We start from the raw sequence: 17,499 nt of genomic DNA, 5'->3' as shown, positions 1-17,499 counted from the left end.
GACCATGAGCTGACCACCTCTCTCCCACAGCGCGGAGGCTCAGCTCACAACTGCGGGAAGCTCAAGGTGGGCCATGTCATTTTGGAAGTGAACGGCACAGGACTACGGGGCAAAGAGCATCGGGAAGCCGCCCGCATCATCGCTGAAGCCTTTAAGCTGAAGGAAAAGGACTACATTGATTTCTTGGTCACAGAATTCAACGTTGCCCTTTAGGAATGTGAATGGGTTTTGGGAGAGTGGCTTGGGACGGGAGCACCCAAACAGGGATGAAAAGCAACGCTGAGGTGTGAAAGCAGCATCCAACCATGCAGGGCCCTCGTCCCCCCTGTGCAACCCCGCACGTACAGACACCCCCAGCTCATCCCCAAATGTCCCCCACCCACCGCAGACTCCCACTGCCTGGGTAGGGCAGGCTGAGAGTGGGCAGGAATCAGTGCACGTCCCTTAAAATCGTCATCCCTGTCCTCTCTAGGGTGGGGGTGAGGGCTGCCTTTTAGGGATACCCACTCCCCCTTGGCCAGGCTGGGGAGCGAGGCAGGAGGATGGCGGAGGTCTGGGTGTCCCCCACTGTCATTTGAGTGCCACACGCGGAGCAAGGTGGGCCCGTGGCTCAGGCTGGAGGGGTTTTTGGGTGGTCGCTGTCCCCGCAGGTGCTCGCCCCCATGCCCAGGTGGGTGCCACGGGTGATGGGTGCAGAGAGCGCAACCGGAGGCCTTGTAAATTGCTGGCAATGGCGTTGTATTTATATATACAGAGCTTGTGCTTTTAATTTTTCAATAAATCTATGGGGTTAGGAAAAGGCTGGGTTTGTGGGGGTTTCATGGGGGCTGGGGGGTAGGAAGGCAAGGGGCGGGGGTGCCTACGGGGCACCCCAGCACTGCGGGGCGGGTGGTGGTGGGCAATGGGCACAACTCCCCATCTGCGGGATCCCCAGCCCCTGCCAGGGCCGTCCCGGGGGTGCGGGTGCCGGTGCCCCATCCCCATCCCATCCCATCCCATCCCGACCCCCATCTCATCCCGATCCCGGTCCCCGGCCGCGACCCACCAGGGGGTGCCCGCGCTGCATAAATTATGACAATGAGCGCCATCCGCCGCGGCTCTGATTGGTCGCCCGCCGCGTTCTATGCAAATGCAGGGTAGGCCGGGGTTTATGCTAACGGCCTCCCGTTCCGCCGCGGGCGGCGTGCGCGGATTGGCCGGCAGCCGCGGAGATGCTAATGAGGGCGGGGGCCCCGCCCCGCCGCCGCCGGCGGGCCGCGCTATTGTCCGGCGGGGCCGGGCCGGGAGGAGGCGGTGGCTGGGCCGGGCCTGGCTGGGCCGGGCTCGGCTGGGCCGGGCTCGGGGCCACCGTGCGGAGCCGCCCAGCGCCGGGCGAGGAGGGGCTGGCCGGGCCCTCCCTGCAGGTGGGCAGCCGCGGGGCGCTCGCGGGGCAGCTGTTGCTTGTGCGAGGCGCGGGGGGGCCCGTCTCCCCTCCAGCGTTGCCCTCGGGCCAGATGTGCCCCCCTAGCTGGGGGGGGGGGGGGGGCGCGCTGGGGCTGGCTCAGGGCGTGGGGCCGGCGCTGCGCGGCGAGGCTGCTCCCTGCGAGCCGCCTGCTGCAGCTGGAGGGAGGGAGAGGGGGCAGCGCTGGGGCCACAGCTGGATGCACAGCTGGGGACCCGCGGGGATGACTCCATCCCGGGGGCCGCATCCAGCACCCCCCCCCGGCTCTGCTGAGCCCGGCTCTGGCAGGGGTGGCGCGCAGCTGGGAGCCGGTTGGGGTCCCTGGGCGGAGCGGGGAAGCCGAGGAGATGCGCTGGGAGGATGCGGGGCATGTCGCTGCGCCACTTCTCGCCAACACGTGTCCTCCCCACGCCGCCCCATGCCACCAGCGCCTTCCTGGCCCCGAGGAAACTTGTCATAACTTTTCTTACTGCTGCGCTTCCTCCCCTCCGGGGCCGAATCTGCCACCCTGCTTGTGTGCGGAAGGTGCGGCCGGAGGATTGCGGGAGGGTTTCATCAGGCTGGCGTGGCCGCGGCTGTGAAGGGCGGCACAAAGCCGAGCCCGGGGCTCACGGGGAGGTTGCGGGACGCAAGGCCGTGCTGCTGCCTGCGGCTCCTCCAAGGAAGTTGCGAGGGCTGCCTTCAGCTTCAGTTCCTCCTTTTATTTAAAGGGCAGCTTTGAGCTCACTCAGTTCCTTAAAGTCACGTCGTGGGTACCAGCCGGCTGCCCTGGGCTTCCCTTGCTCTGCAGCACCCTTTCGAAACGATCCAGGCGGGGGTGTTTTAAGGACTCCTTGGAGCGCGTAGCAGTCGAGGCACTGTTTATCCAAACGCAGCCCGTTGCTGGTTAACCCCACCACACGCTCCCGGCTGCTCAGGGCCGGCTGCCCTCCCGCGTCCCCCGCTGCCTCCCCGGGCTAATAAGGGATCTCTGTGCCACCGGCTCTGCCGCGGTGGCAGCTCCCTCCAGACAAGGATTAAGGCCACCCTTGGCTGGTGTTGCAGCCACCAGCAGTCGCTGGCTCACCCCGGCTCCCGTCGGTACATTGGGGTTCAGTCCCAGGGTGTGCACCCCCAGATTTCCAGGGCAGGTCCCCACGGAGGACTGGAGGGTTCGTGTGCTGGGGAGGAGGCAGGAAAGCGGCCACAGGAGCAGCTCCTGTCCCGCCATGGGGCTTCGCTTCCACGCAAGTGATGGAGAGATGCTGCCTCCGTGGGGTTTCGGTTCCTCTCTGCGGGGATGTGCTGGCGTGGGGGATCTGGGGGGACACAGCCTTTCTGGGCAGAGGAACTGGGGGGACACGTGGGCTTTAGAGCGATGGGGTAGTACCAGGCGTGTGTGCTTTCAGAGGATGAGGAAGGTTTGTCAGGCTGTTCCTCACTATGATGGTTTCTCCCTTGTTAGACTGGGAAATGGCGTAAACTAAGAAAGCAGCGTTTCCACTTCTCTGCCCTCTTTTATGCTTATAAAAATGGGACTCTGTGGGATTAAAAAAAAAGGTTTCTAACCCAGGAATTCCTCCCTCCTGGAGTGCAGAGACCCCTTGCCAAGTTTCAGCCCAAGGCCGTTCTTCTGGCCTCCTTCAAACCCCCCCTAGAAGAGATCCTTTGGATGGCAGCGCTGACGTGCGGCTCCTGCTAGGGGCTTGGACAAAAAGGCGAGCTGAGGCGGGGAAGGGGAGCGCGGGGAGGCTGCAAGAAACCCATGGTCCCAAAAAACAGCCCTCCCCAGCCCTCCTTTGCAGGTCGCCTGGACCAGACATCAGCCCCTGCTTGCATTTAACCTCTCTTTTTAGACACTCAAGCAGAAAAATGTGGGGTTTTTATACAGTGCATGCGCGGGCAGTACCCCCCTGCAGAGCCCTAGGCTGCACGGGGATTTGGGCTCAGAGATTTTTATCCAAAAATCCTGCAGTCGGAGGTTTCCAGCTGTGGGCAGGGCTGCTGGCACTGCCTGCCTGCCTTCCTGGGGTGCTGGGGTGCAGACCCCTGCGGGGGTGCGGGTGCCTGGCACCTCTGGGAGATTAATGGCTCTCTGGAGCTGAGTTTGGGTTTAGAGCTGGTGGTTTAGGAAAATAAAATATCCATCCCTTACCCGGGAGGGGAGTTAAAGCCCCAGGGACGTGGGAGGGGATATATTTTTGGGGGGCACAGTGACGGTTATTCCCCATCGCTTGGGGAACATCACCTTCACGCTGCAGGGGTGGAGGCAGGGGGTTACAGCCCCCCCCCCCCCCAACTTGCCTGCTCTACCCAGGGTTGATGAGGCAGCGAAGGCTGAGTGACAGTGGCCCTGTCCCCCCCCTCGCCATGTCACGGCGGGAACCCTGGGGTGGGGGTTGTGGCGTCTCCTCCGCTGTCACCACAGATAAACCCAGGAGCAGCGACGGGGCTGCACGCTGCTTCACATCGGCCTTGACTGCACTGCTGTTCCTCTGCCTCACACGTGCAATGAGTTGGGTGGCCTCAGCCCCACCCCTCCCTGTCCCGCAAGGGTTTGCAGGGCAGGAACAGGATTGCTGTGGTGGAGGGTGAAGCTGCCTGCAAAGGGCATCAGAGATTAGGAGCCAAGGGCAGGGACAGGCAGAGGCAACCCCTCCTGCCTGCTGGCCCGGCAGAGACCTAGCAAGCACTCATCAGTGCCCTGAGCAACCCCTCCTTCGCCTGAGCACCTCCAGCCCCAAGGCGCAATTTGGGACAGCCTAGGCCAAGAGGCAGAGGGAGGAGAGGGGCTGAGGGTCTCAGGGAGAGCAGAGTTCAAGGGTAAAAGACATTTTCTAGCAGAGGCTTTTAAATTTCTTTTCAGCTCTTTGTCTGCCTGCCCTGTTGCAAAATTCTGGCTTTCAGAGAGCAAGATTTAAAATATATATATTTAAAAAGAAATATATATATATACATCACATACACACACACACTTGGGATTGCTTGCATTTGCTTTGTGGCTCCTGAGTACGTAGCCGCATCATTTTTCAAGCTTTTCTGTGCTACCATAACTGCGAGCAACTCACTCAAAGGGTAAAAAAAAAAAAAAAATCCAAGGTTTTTCTCTCTTAACCACCATGACCGTCAGTGGAGGGACTTTCTGGGAAAGCGATAAATGTGGCTGGATTTGCAAGCAGATCCTGGAGTCTGCGGCTGCTGCGGGCAGTGCAGCCCAGGGGGACACTGCTCAGAAATGGGGTGACAGCCGATGGGGTGTGGGTTAGGCATGATCCAGGCACTGGCCTGCCAAAATGGGTAGGAAATGTTTTAACCCGCTTTGCCCCAAGACAACAGGACCCACAAGCTCGTTTCACCCACTGCACTCCCACTGCCCCCCTCCACTCCCCAGGGCTGGTGTTTGGGGCTCCTCATCTCTCAGGGATGCTGTGGGGCTCAAGGCGGGTCAGGGGCACTTTCATGTGATGCTTCTCCAGGCCAGGATGTGGGCAAGGGCTTGGGGCTGGAAACATCCCAGCTCAGAGAGGGACTAAAGCCAAAACCTTTAGCTGCATTGAGCAGCTGCAGAGCCTGAAGCATCCCGTGGGCAGCCCTGTCCTGCCCAGAGGCTGGAGAAGCCGTGGAGCATCTCTGGGTGTAGAAAATGGAGTTGCCTGGTCGGCACATGGGGAGAAGCTTTGTGCAAATACCCCGGCAGGTTTGCAAGACCCGAAGGGGTGCTTTGGGGTTTGCCCCCTGCCTGGAAAGCCCCAAGGATGCAGGCAGGGCTGGGAGCGGCTGCTGGTGGTGTAAGGATGATGCCCAAGAGCCTGATGCCAGATGGCATCAGAAAATAACCCCCAAAACCCTACTAACAGCAGGATTTAAGGCAGGGGATTTGCAGATCTGAGACTTCAGAGCAGGTTAGAGGACTTTTGCCGGAGGATGTGGGCGCCATAGGTTTGCTGCTCATCACCGCCATCCCTGAGCCATGAGCACCCCAAAATCACTGCAGCACCCTCCAGCTAAATGCAGCCACCCCAGGGCCCGTGCCATGGTTTTGTTAGCAGCCAGGCGCCCGTGCAAGCTTTCCTCTGCATGCCACTAATTACACAGTAACAAGCTGGATTAATTGCCTGCCTGCAAATGTGCCAGGGTGTACCACGGAGCCTGGTTACGGCTGCAGCATCATGGGCTGCGAGCGGCATCTTGGGGTGGGGGCAAAGCCCGTATCCCGGATTTCCAAGGGGTGGGTCCACCTGGCTGAGTTTCAGGGCGGTATGGCTGAATTTTGGGTCTGCTTGTCCTCGTGGAAGACCCTCATCCTGATGTCTTTTGGAGGGGTCAGCTGCCAGTGGTCCCTGGGATATTCCCCACCCCCGTTTTACTTAGGTGTTTTGCTCCAAACTGGATTAAAAAATAAAGGTTTTAATGAAAAGTGGCATGGGAGGAGGGTTCGGCCTTCACTGCGCAGGGACTGATGGGGTTAAAAAATTTGCGTCCGCCTGCAAACTTGCAGGAAGCACCCCATCATCGTTTCCTACTTCTGCAAAAGCCCGGCTGCCCTGCAGGCTCAGGAAGGTTTTGGGGTGCTCAGAGGGATGCTGCTTTGGGGACCCCCAATGGGGTCGCGGTGATGGAGGTGTCCTGGGGATGTGAGTGTACCCTGCATGACGCCAGTTGCTCCTCCACGCTCCGGCATGGGGTTGAGGATGCCGTGGGTGGCTGCCGGTGACGCTTGGTACCAGCCACCGGCACGTGGGCAGCTGCTGCCTCCGGCACCCCATGGCCAAAACTGGGTTGGGAGGGAGGGGCTCAAATCCAGCCGAGGGGAGTTGCTGGGAAAACCCCATGGCCTTGCTTGCTACCCGCCCTGCAGTTGGTTTTTTTGGCATCTTCTGTCTCTTGAGCTGCCGCTGCAGCTCTGGGAACCCCGGCACACTGAGGAGCGGGGCGAGGGGGAGCTCCTGCTTTTAGGTCATCAGTGGAGTGAGTGTGCTGGGCCTCTGCTGTGATCCCTTGTGCTGTCAGCCCCCCGCCAGAGCTGGAGGGGCCTTGGGGTGCTCCTGCCCCCCCCCGGCACTGTCCTGTGCCATGATGGCACTGCTGACAGTCCCCAGGTTATGGCTGCCCAGTCAGGGTGACGTCTGGAGGGTACCAGCATGGGCTGGGTGTCCCCCAGTGGCCACCATGGCAGGGAAAAGCCTTTTAGGGTGACCCTGGGGGGCTCCTTTCTATGGGCACCTCCGGGGGCCATCATGGCTGTGAGGGACGCAGTAGCTTCATGACGCTGACGGTGGGATGCAGGGTAGGGGGGGGCCGAAGGATGTCGCTCCCTATCATGGGGCGTTGCTCTTGTTCCCGGAGTCTGGGGACAGGGAAAGCCCCAGCAGCGGGGGTCGGCACCTCAAACAGAGCCCGCTGTGTCCTGCTGAGCATCCCTCCCTCTCCCTGGCCCACCAGGACGCGGTGGCGATGATGTGACCTACATTTGCGGCAAGGAGGTCCCCGGCCCGCTGCTGCTGCCGGGCCATGAAGCGGCACAAGTGACGGCGACGCTGTGCCTGCGGGCCATGGCCAGCCCGGCACCATGGCTGCGCTGGACACAAACAGAGCTGACGCACTGGGAGGGAGAGGAGGAGGAGGAGGAGGAGGAGGAAGACGACTTTGAAAGGCAGATGGACGAGGATGGGCTCATCAGCCTGGGGGAGGATGCCAGGAGCCCACCGTGGGGTGAGTCCTCCCCTCCCCACTGCCCAAAGACCCTCGTGGGGGGGGGTCCCAGGAGCTGCTGGAGCTGAGGGGGGCTGTGAGGGGGCTGGAGGGCACCAGCTGCCTGGTGGCAGCCCCGCGATGCTGGTGTTTTGCAGGCAATGGCAAGGACCTGGAGGAGGGGTCCCCGGCAGAGGAGGGTCGCTGGCACCCACGGCAGCGAGACCTGGAGGAGGAGGAGGAGGAGGAACGGGGCAGCTCCGGGGGGGATGAGGGGCCCTCAGGGGTGGAGAGCGATGGGGAGCCCTACCCTGAGCTCTCCTACGAGGGGCGGTGGGGCTCGGGGTCCAGCGGCAGCCCGGAGGTGCTGCAGGATAGCCAAGGTGTCTGTCAGCACCGTGGCTGCAGCACAGACGGTGGTGACACCTCAGGGTTGTCGGACACCAGCCCTGGCCCCCCCACCCCATCCCATGGGCACCGGGGCTGGGACGCAGCCGGGGACACCAATGGGGGGCACGGGCAGGACTGGACCCCGAGCCAGAGCCTCCTGCTGCACCTCTCAGATGACGACCTCCCCGATGCCACCAGCACCAAGCCCGTCCCCCAGCCCCAGCTGGCTGGGAGGGGGCTGCCAGCCCCTGGCACCGCTGGCTTGACACCCACTGGGGAGCCCTGGGGTTCTGGGACCCCCGCTGCACCCCAGCTGCACAACAGGTCCTGGGTGCCCAAGAAAGCAGTGCCGACAATGCTGTCCCCCAAGCCCAGCCGGCAGTCGCGGTCCCTGAGCCCCCGGCGGCAGCACACGGGCGGCAAGAAGATGAGGGACCCCTCGGGAACGGGCACCGGCACGACCGACAGCACCCAGTACGGCCGAGGGCGGCTCAACCACCCCCTGCCCGACCTCTCCAAGGTGGAGGCGCGGGTGAAGTTCGACCAGAGCTACCGGCCGCCGCGGAGCCGAGCACTGCCCACCCGCCCCAGGGCCCCGGGTGGCCCCATCGGCTTCAAGTCACCAGCCGAAATTGTCCGGGAGGTGCTGCTGAGCAGCGGGGAGGGGGTCCCCCCGCAGCCCCCCACCACCACTGTGCTGCCACAGGAGTTCAGGTCCCCCAGGCAAGCCACTGAGCTGGTGCAGCAGCTCCAGGTAATGCCCAGCTCCCCCAGTTCAAGCAGAGAGGCCTTACTGGGAGAGTCTCCAGGGTGGGGGGACCAGGGGGTGCAGGTGAAATGGAGATGTCACCAGCCCCATGAGCTGGCTGCGTGTCACCGATGGGGGGGTTTGGCGCTGGTCACCTTCCCGCTCCTGCGTGGGGGCTGGCGAGGAGGGAAAGACCAGGCAGGGATGTGGGCAGCACGCAGGGCTGGAAGCAGGGATGCTCGTGTTCCTCTCAGGATGCTGCTACACCTCCCCCCCCGTCTTGTGCCCCCCCGAGGGTGCTGGTCCCCTGGGATTCTCTCCTGTGCACTGGGAGGAGAGGGAGGCTCTCCCCCATGCAGGGGCCATATCTGCACCAGATGGGCCGGGTGCTTTGGGGGGTGGGTTTCTGCACCCCCAGGGTGTCCCCCACCCATGGGGACCCCCCCCCGGCCCCATTGTCCCCACACAAGGATGCCTCCCTCTGTGCCACCTCCCCCTGTGCCCCCCAGCCCTCGGGCATCCTCTGAGCCCCTGTCCCCACCCGCTGCATGTCCCCTCCCCGCAGGACGACTACCACAAGCTGCTGACAAAGTACGCCGAGGCTGAGAACACCATCGACCAGCTACGCCTGGGCGCCAGGGTGAGTGCTGGGGCAGGGACGGCTGCGGGGGGGGTCTCCCCACTCTGCTCCCCTCTCCCCAGGGTTATCTGGGGTGTCTTCCTCCCCTGGCCGTGCTCTTCCTCCTCCCAGGGAGCTGCGGTTGAGCAAGGCCAGCCTGGGGAGGGTGGGTGAGGCTGCTGCAGCGCCCGCAGCAAAGCTGGGGGCCACCGTGCCTCCCAGGCCAGCAGGCTCCCCTCCACGCCGGGGGAGTGGCTGGGCTGAAACAGCCCGAAATGGCGGGGGCGGCTGCAGGGCGCGTCGCCGAAATGGCAGGGCAGCAGGCGGAAGCACGTCCCCGTGGCACCCTCGCCACCTCCTGTACCCACTGTGTGGGTGGGGAAACTGAGGCAGGACGGCTGTCTGGCTGTGCCCCTTGCCTGCATCGTGCCCCCCGCCTTCGCCCCCATCTGCCTGCCGTCCCCATGGGGGTGGGTGCTTCAGGGTTGGCAGCGCTGGGGTTGGGGTGCAGGGTGGGTGTCCCAAATCCCCTCTCCTGGCCCCAGGTGAGCCTGTACGCCGACCCGCCGCGGCCCAGCCGCAGCCTCGCCGTGGGCACCGTGGGCACCGGCTGCCCAGTGATGGCCCTCAGCATCCCGCAGGCCAGGACGGCGGCGTTCAGCACAGCCCCGGCCCCGCCATCCTCGCCGGGTGGAGGTGAGTTGAACTCTGTTTCCCCATCCAGCTCATCGCCCTCCTGGTCCATTTTTTGGGGGGGATGTTCAGCCAAGACCCCATACTCACAGCTTCCCCATGGCTGGGGTCACTGGTGCTGTGGGGGCATCTTCAGCATCATCATGTCCTCATGTTTTCTTGCAGCTCCAGCACTGGGACCATCAGACTGGGGGGGATCGCCCCAGCCTCCTTCCCCGCCTCCACCCGGCGGGGACTGTCCCACCTGCCTGGGGTCGTGCCGCTGCCCGGGGACCCTGCTGACACGGACGCTGGCAGGACAGACTCACAAACTGAAGGCGCAGGCAAGCCCCGGGGGGCTGCGGGGTGGGGGGCTGGGGAGGGAGGCTGCAGCGGTGGGGACTGCAGCAGTGCAGGGGCTGCAGCAGGGCTGGGCTCAGCCCTTTCTCTCCCGGCCAGGTGGAGTCCTTCGAAGGCTGGATCCAGGCGGGGAGCCCTGCACCCTGGGAGCAGCTCCAGGTGCGTCAGCCCCTTCCCAGCACCCCACCACAGGGATGCGTGGGGGGCTGGGGGGCCGGTGGGGACCAGGGGCTGAGCTGGCAGGCTCGGACATCGCCACTGGTGTGCTTGCAGCGGTTTAGGAAGCTGAAGGATGCGCAGAATGCGCTGGAGCAGGCGTACCTGCGAGCCCGGCAGCAGCACCCGGAGGCCTTAGGGGAGTTTGATCCCAACCGGTAGGTGCTTGACCCCCATCGCCCCCTCCCCACCAGTGAAGCCCCAAACCCCCGTGTCTCCCCCACACTGATGGGCACCGTCTTGCAGCGCAGTGGAAGGGGAGGTTTTCTGCCTGGGCCTGCATCTGGAGGAGCTGAAGGAGCGGCTGGAGCCCGGGGCCAGGCGGCAGCTGCCCCCGCAGCACCCAACCCCGCCCCGCTCCCCTCCAGCCCCTTCCCCACTGCCGGCCACTGGCTCCCTGCACCCCGAGGTGAGCTGGGCAAGGCTGCGGGGGGACAGACGGGGCTGGGGTGTGCAAAGGTGCTGGGGTGGGGGCACCCTGCTGTGGCTGGGCTCGGGGCTATGCTTCTCTGACCCCCTTCCACTGTGCCCTGCAGAGCCCCCCACTGATGGATGGCCCTCGGGGGACAGCGGGGGACACCAAGGTGGTGGCAGGGGGGCAGCCCCGGCCCCTCTGGCACAAGCAGCTACAAGTGGAGGAGGATTTTGGTGACCTGCTGGCACAGTGAGTGCCCTCGCAGTGGGGTGGGGTGCGGGAGGTGGGCAGGGATCAGCTCCCCAAAATCACCGATTCCTGCCTGTGTGTCTCCCCCAGGTACAAGCGCTTCAAGTCTTTGCCAGAGTCGCTGAGCCTGGAGCAGCTGAGCCTGGCAGGGAGCAGGTCCCCGGAGGAGGCAGATGGCCCTGCGGCAGGAGACGGTGGCCCCAGCAAGGTTCCCTGCAGGGCACGGTCTCTAGAGGAGGGGGCTGACCTCGACACGTCCACCATGTAAGTGTTGTGGGAGCACAAGTTCCCCAAGCAGGACAAGCGAGAGGTTTTACATCAAGTCGCAGGTTTTATGTCAGTGGCATTGATAGGCTTCAGAGTTAACCACCTCCATGGGAGAGCTGGCTGCACCAGGGCGTTTTCCCACATTTGCGGGTGCTCTGCCCCATCACTCATGCTCCGTCCTCTTCCCCACAGGCACCCCCCGGAGAGGACAGCAGCACCGCTGCCCCCTGGGGAGCCTCCATGGCCAGGGGGGACACAGGGCCCCCTGTCCCTGGCCACCGCTGAGGAGCTGCTGACCACAGCCAAGCCCCCGCTGAGGCTCCCCGAGCCAGCACGGGTGCCCCAGTCAAGCCACAGCAGTGGGGCGGGCAGTGCTGCCACTCGGCCCCGCAAGGTGAGTCCCCCAGGATTACAGGTCCCCATCAGCTGGTACCCTCAGACCCTGCTGGGGGGGGTCCTGGGAGTGCTCAGCACCAACCCTGCCCTCCCAATGCATCTGCAGGAGCAGCGCATCGTGTCTCCAGAGACGGACAGTGGCTTTGTGGGCTCGGAGGCCAGCAGGGTGTCACCCCCCATGCACACCCCTGAGCACCGGCCCCCTGGCACCGGGTATGGCTCAGAGTCCCTGCCTCGTGCCGGTGGGGGGATTTGGGGACACAGGCTGTCAGCTCTGTCTGGGGGGATTTGGGGCATTGAAGGGGAGCAGGGGTGGGGGGAGAGGCAGCGAGGACATGGGGAGGAGTGAGGGGGTGCGGGTGGGGGTTGGAGACGTGCAGGGTGGACCACATCTTGGGGACAAGGTGTGGGGGCTGCCCACATGACCCGTCCCAACCCCAGGACCCCCGGCTCGCTGGGACTCTCCATCCCCATCCCCGTGACCCTCCGGCCTCCGCAGAAGAGAGAGATGACCCCGCTTCCCTCTAAGACGGCACGGATGGGCATCTACCCCACGGGTGGGCAGGGCGGCACGGGGGAGCCCCGCCTGCCCCGCAGCACCCCCTCGCAGAGCAGCTCCCCTCCCCACTGGGCTGAGAGGGCAGGCAGCGAGGCAGCACCCGACGGTGACGGCAGTGAGTAGGCAGTGTTCTGGGGAGGGACATGTCCCTGCGGAGAGATTTGGGGGGGCCCTGGCTCTGCAGGTGGAAGAGGCTCTGGTTCATGGTGTTCCCCCAACCCGCTTGGGGTGCTGGCTAGGGGGTACCTCCCACCTGCTGACTCTGCTTTCCCAGGTTTCTCCTGGGGGGGAAACACCCCCATGTCCCATGCTGCTGACCTCAGCTCACCATGCCCCCCTCCTCCCCAGCTCACACGGACTCGGAGGCGGAAGGCAGGAGTTGTGCCAGCACTGGCAGCCACCCTCCCGCCATGGCCAGGGGTCCGGCCAGGTCCCCGCCACCCCCCAAAACACGGTCCCCCACCCCACTGTCCCCTGACCTACCGTCCCTCGATCCAGCTCGCTGCGACCTGCTGGACTCCCGTCTGGAGCGTGAGTAAGTGTCTATGTACCCCCCCCCCCTAAAACTGGACCGAACCCCCTCGGGTGACACAGGGACCCCACCAAGCACAGTCCCCAGAGGCACCAGCATCTTCTGCTGGGCAGCAGCAGGTTTTTCCCTTCTCAGAGAGCCAGGACCTAGCTGGGGCTGAGTCCTCCAAATTCATGACATGTGTGGGCTGGCCTTGAGACTGGACCCCAGCCCAGACAAGCCCCAGGCTGGTTTTTAGGGAGCATCACAGCATGAGCGACTGGGTCCTGGCTGGTGGGAATGGGAGGGAAGGCATGAGGTCTGGGGAGGACGGGGCTGCTCCCCCCAGGACACCCAGCAGTAACCAGCGCTGTTGGGAGCCTTGCTGGCTGCCCGTGTCCCTCACCGTGGTCTCTGTCCTGCGGCAGCCAGGCCATCTGGGCGCTGCAGGATGAGGTGTGCGAGCTGCAGCGGAGGCTGGAGGAGAGCCTGCACCGCTCCCGCAGCTATCCGGAGGGAAAAGCCACCCCGGGTGCCGCCCCAGCCAGGAGGCAGCCGGTGGCCAGCAGACCACTGTCCCCCAGGGACGCAGCACGCTCAGGGTAGGTGGCAGGGGGGACCTGGAGAGTGGGGATTGGCAGCAGCCACCCCTGGTTGGGGGCAGCACCGTGTCCCACGGGCGTGGGGACACTCCCAGCCCCAGCCTGTTCCATTTCTGCTGTGACAGGAGAGGTTGGGATTGGGAGCAGCCTGACTGTGCTGGGCTGGTGGGTCAGGGGGATGCCTGAGGGGACACTGAGGGGCCTGGGTGGTGACAGCAGCTCCATGCCCTCCACAGGGAGCCGAGCCCCCCGGTGCAGGGCAGGGTAGCCCCCGGGGTTGCACCCACGAGGAGGGGGAGGTCAGCATCGCTGCCCCGGGACAGGCGGGAGCTGGATCTCAGTAAGTGGGACCCCACTGGGGTGGGGATGGAGGTGACAGCAGGGACATGCTCCTCCCTGCACGCCGCTTCCCCTTCCCCAAACAGCAGGGTGCTGGTGGGGCTGCGGGACCACGGGGACAGGGCAGGTCCTGGTGGCTCCGTGGGACCCAGCACCGCTCAGCCCAGGGCCAGACCCTGCAGATCTGGGGTTTGGACCTACTGGATCCCACCCAGCTTCCCTCTCCTCCACCACAGCCTCTGAGTCGGACCCCTCACCCGCCGGACCCCGGGCCACCCCCTACCCATGGAAAAGCCCCAGAAGCCCCCTGGGTGCGGTGACATTCCGGGGACAGTATACAGGTGGGTGCTAGTGGCAGTCGGTGCCGGTGGCTGAGGGCGGCCACCCCCACGTTAGGGTCCCCAGCCATGCTCATGCTGGGTTTTGGCAGGGACATGGTACCAGGCGAGGATGCCGCGTGCTGCCCCGGCACCCCAAGAGGAGCCAGTCACCCAGAGGTGCCCCCGGTGCCATGGGAGCAAGCCACCAGGTGAGTGGCCCTGGGAGCAGCCCCCAGCCCCTTCTGGCCTTTCCTAAAGCCCCCTAACAGAGCTGCTGATGACTTCAACAACAGAGGCTTGGGGAAGGGGGGGAGACATGAGCCCACTCCCCTCAGTCCTGGGGCTCTCCCCACTGCCTCTTGGCTGGAGGACCCTGCCCTGGAGCACCTGCCCCACTCCTTGGTGCTGGCTGCAGACACTGGAGTCACTGGGAGCAGTGGGAACATGTCCCCAGCCCTGTCCTTTAGCTAAAGGTTAACCCAGCCTGTTGCCGGGTACCAGCGCAGAGCCAGGCTCTGCTCGGTCCTGTGGCTGCCTGGAACTGAGCTGAAAGTATGCAGAGTGCTTTGCAGACCCCCCCAGTTTTGAAGAGATCCTTTTGCAGAGCCCTCTTTTTACAGACCCTCCCCTTTTGCAGACCCTCCTTTTCAGACCCCACCTTTGCAGTCCCCCCTTTGCAGCTGCCCTTCTAGGGAAAGACCTCTGCCTCCTCTCCCAGCCGCTCCCCCAAACCGCTCTGCTCTTTCCAAACCGCCCTTGCGTGGTCTGCGCGGGGACATTCCCAGCCACACTCGCTCCTCTCTCCGTAGCTGGTTCCTGGGTGGGCGATGCCATGAGGCAGCCCCAGCACAGCACCCCAAAGAGGACGCGCTGCCCCACTTGCAGGGCACCCACGGGTCCCCCTCCGCCCAGCGGCAGGGATGGAGCTGCACACGGTGGGTGATGGGGGTGGCACGTGTTTGGCACAGCTCGTCCCTGCGTGGGGGCTGGGGTGGGGGGACAGGGAGCAGCCCTCGGACCCCTGGGACAGCACTGGCACACAGCTTGGGGACAGAAGTGACAGCCAGCAGTGCCACCACCTGCTCCCTGCGGGCACGGGTGTTCCCACCTAGCAGCGGCAGCCCAGGGTGGCACGGGGCGGCTCACCTGGGGCTGCTGCTTACTGCGCCTCACTGGGGACACCTGACACCCCTGGGGACATCTGACCACCTTCCTCCCCACAGCAGAGCGTGGCCCCACTGGCACATCCACCCCAGGCTCCCGCCTTGGTCCCCGAGCTGAGAAGCCGGAGCAGCCCGGACTTTGGTACTTGGTGGCCAGCCCTGGTGCCGCCGCTGCCATCGGCTGCCTTGCACCCGTCCCCCTCGTGCCTTATGCGCCCTCCGTGCTGTAAGGATGCTCTGTGGTGGGGGACTGGGGGGAGGTCAGCATCTCCTGGGGGGTCCCTGCTCACCCCAGGGACCTGCTGGTTTGCCTGCAGAGCCCAGGCACCCGGGTGGCAGCCGGCAGGGAGCGGGGTCCCTCCGCCCTCGGCTCCTTTTGTGGGGAGTCTGCGTGGGGGTGAGCGTAGGGAGATGGGTGCTGGGGGTTGGAGATGGATGAGGTGGGGGAGAAGGGTAACAAACAAGGGGGGGCACAGCCAATGGAGCAAAGCTGAGCCCGTGTCCCCTTCTTCTTCCCAGCTACTGCTCCCCAGCGGTACCTACCTCAGCCCCAGCCATGGCCGGGGTCCCCCTCCGACGCGCTGCGGGGCGCTGGCAGGCAGAGCATCCCCCCCAGCCGCACGCCGCTGGCCACCACCGCTGCCTGACCCTGGACGAGTTGAAGGAGCTGAACCGGTCACTAAGCCGAGCCATGGAGGCTGCCCAGAGCGTGAGGCTCACCACCACACGCATGAGCCGGGCGCTGGCTGCCGAGCTGAGCCGCGCGCAGGACCTGCACAGCTCCTGCCTCTTCTGAGGGTCCTGCCGGCGCCTGCCAAACCCTCCCTGCCCTCTCAGGGGCGGGAGGAGGAGGATGGTCCCCCCCATTAGCATCCCTGCACTGGATGCTCCCTGCTGGATCTGGGGGCACTGAGGCTGGAGGCTTCTCCACAGGGTCCTGCCCCAGCTCCCATCCCCATCCTGCTTGCTCTAGACAGCCTGCATCACTTTTGTCCATCTGTCCATTTTCAGGACCACCCAAGCTGCCGGGCAAGACATGGGCAGAGGTCTACCAAGACCTGCATCACCCCACAGCACCCTGGGGTGCGAGCACAGCCCCGGCAGGAGGGCACCATCCCCTGGGACCAACGGGGTGGCCCCATGTCCCCCAGGGCAGATGCCACCCCGAGCTGAGCACTTCTGGGGATGCTCCAACTTTGTGTAGGTCCTACTGCAACATGGTCCTAGCCCCCATTGGCAGCTGTGTTTACCTCCATGCCTGCGTGGGCAGAAATACCTGCAATTCCCTATTCAACCCTTTTCCCAGCCTTTAGGCATCCTCCGGGGGCTCAATGCCCTGGGATCGACCCACATGCGCCCCTCTGCTCTGCCCCTGGACTTGAACCAAGCCAGGTCTTCCCCAGGAAAGCTCTTTTTTCTGGTTTTTATGTGAATTTTTTTTCTCCAAGGTAGCTATCAAGCAGCTAAATCACTCATTTAGGGTTGATGATACATAATATATGTGTGTGTATGTGTATATATGTATCTATATATAGATACATATGTTTTGTTTTTAATTTCCAGCATAACCTTCAGGGCATTTGAGGGGGGGGGTTTGTCCATCCCTGGTTGTAGCCACCCACAATGTTGTCCAGGCAGGAAAAAAGAAGTATTTGGGATTTTTCCTTGGGATTCCCAGGGGATGTGGGCTGGTAGAGGAAAGATCACCCTGTGAGACCAAGACACGGGCAGGATCGGACCCTGAGGGGGGTCTGCAGAGCCCCTGAACCTCCAGGGTGGTTTTGCAATGAGTTAATGTCTATTTTTTTTTAGCAAAATATATGTGATTGGAGCACCCCTTGGAGAGGTCATGGTGCCTCAGAGGTGGGTGCTCTGCACCCCACAAACCTGGGGACCTTCCAGCTGCACCCGCCAGCACCAGCAACCCAACATGGGACCTGCACCCTGTGCCCCTGGGGTGCGTCTGGCCAAAGCCCCCCTCCCTCCCCGAGCACCTCTGCGTGCAGCGCCCCTGCTGTATGTGTAGCGCCTACCTTAAGTGCCGTGTCAAATTTATTTATTTTTGATTTTTTTTTGTTGTTGTCGTTGTACAAAGACCCATGTTGGGGGGGGGGGGGGATCGCTAACACCCCTGGCAAGCTACTCAGGTCTAGAGCCTCCCCAGGCCACTGAGCCCAGATCCTCCAATCAGCCTGGGGGGGACAGAGAGGGGCCGGGAACAGGGGGGCTGCCCGTTCTGGGGGGAGATGGGCGGGTTGGGGACGTGGCAGGGAGGATTTCAAAGAGGATTATGTGTCTCTGGCTGCATCTGCTCCTACCTGTGTCCCAAGCGAGCCCATGGGCCGGGTCACGGCTGCGCTGGAAGCTGCGACCCGCCCCAGCCCAGCCGGAGCACGCAGGGAGCGTGCAGCCCTGTGCATCTAAATGCAATAGCCAGGAGCAAAGATGATGGGTTTTTTTTTTCATCTCCTATTTTGTAATAACCAGCAGACCCATTTGGATGGTATTTTGTACTAAGATAATCGCCTATTTTTGAATGAAATAAATGCGGTTGGTTGGCTT

The 17,499-nt window shown here is 63.8% G+C and overlaps 2 protein-coding genes across 3 annotated transcripts in view; both read left to right on the top strand.

Moving 5' to 3' along the window:
• WHRN (whirlin) overlaps positions 1-799 on the top strand; it is a 57,360-nt gene extending 56,561 nt beyond the window's left edge. For both annotated transcript variants that reach the window (XM_075111911.1, XM_075111910.1), the window contains one exon: positions 31-799. In XM_075111911.1, coding sequence (XP_074968012.1) covers positions 31-213 — 183 coding nt within the window. In that variant the 3' untranslated portion in view covers positions 214-799. The remainder of the gene's footprint in view (positions 1-30) is intronic.
• Positions 800-1,211: 412 nt separating this feature from the next.
• Positions 1,212-17,496, top strand: AKNA (AT-hook transcription factor). Its single transcript, XM_075112658.1, is given in 24 exon segments — positions 1,212-1,241; positions 1,243-1,329; positions 1,331-1,403; positions 6,863-7,132; positions 7,270-8,255; positions 8,815-8,889; positions 9,414-9,564; positions 9,727-9,884; positions 10,000-10,059; positions 10,174-10,274; positions 10,363-10,525; positions 10,653-10,780; positions 10,871-11,044; positions 11,240-11,441; positions 11,550-11,656; positions 11,885-12,117; positions 12,351-12,537; positions 12,942-13,115; positions 13,352-13,455; positions 13,691-13,795; positions 13,885-13,983; positions 14,584-14,709; positions 14,998-15,163; positions 15,457-17,496. Coding segments are annotated over 24 exon segments (4,236 nt in total). The 3' UTR covers positions 15,734-17,496.
• Positions 17,497-17,499: the final 3 nt, after the last annotated feature.

The sequence above is a fragment of the Phalacrocorax aristotelis genome, chromosome 17 (assembly GCF_949628215.1).
Source record: "Phalacrocorax aristotelis chromosome 17, bGulAri2.1, whole genome shotgun sequence".
In the NCBI taxonomy this organism is placed as follows: domain Eukaryota; kingdom Metazoa; phylum Chordata; class Aves; order Suliformes; family Phalacrocoracidae; genus Phalacrocorax; species Phalacrocorax aristotelis.
Note: the sequence above shows the minus strand (reverse complement) of the source record. Positions and strands in the feature narration are given on the sequence as shown.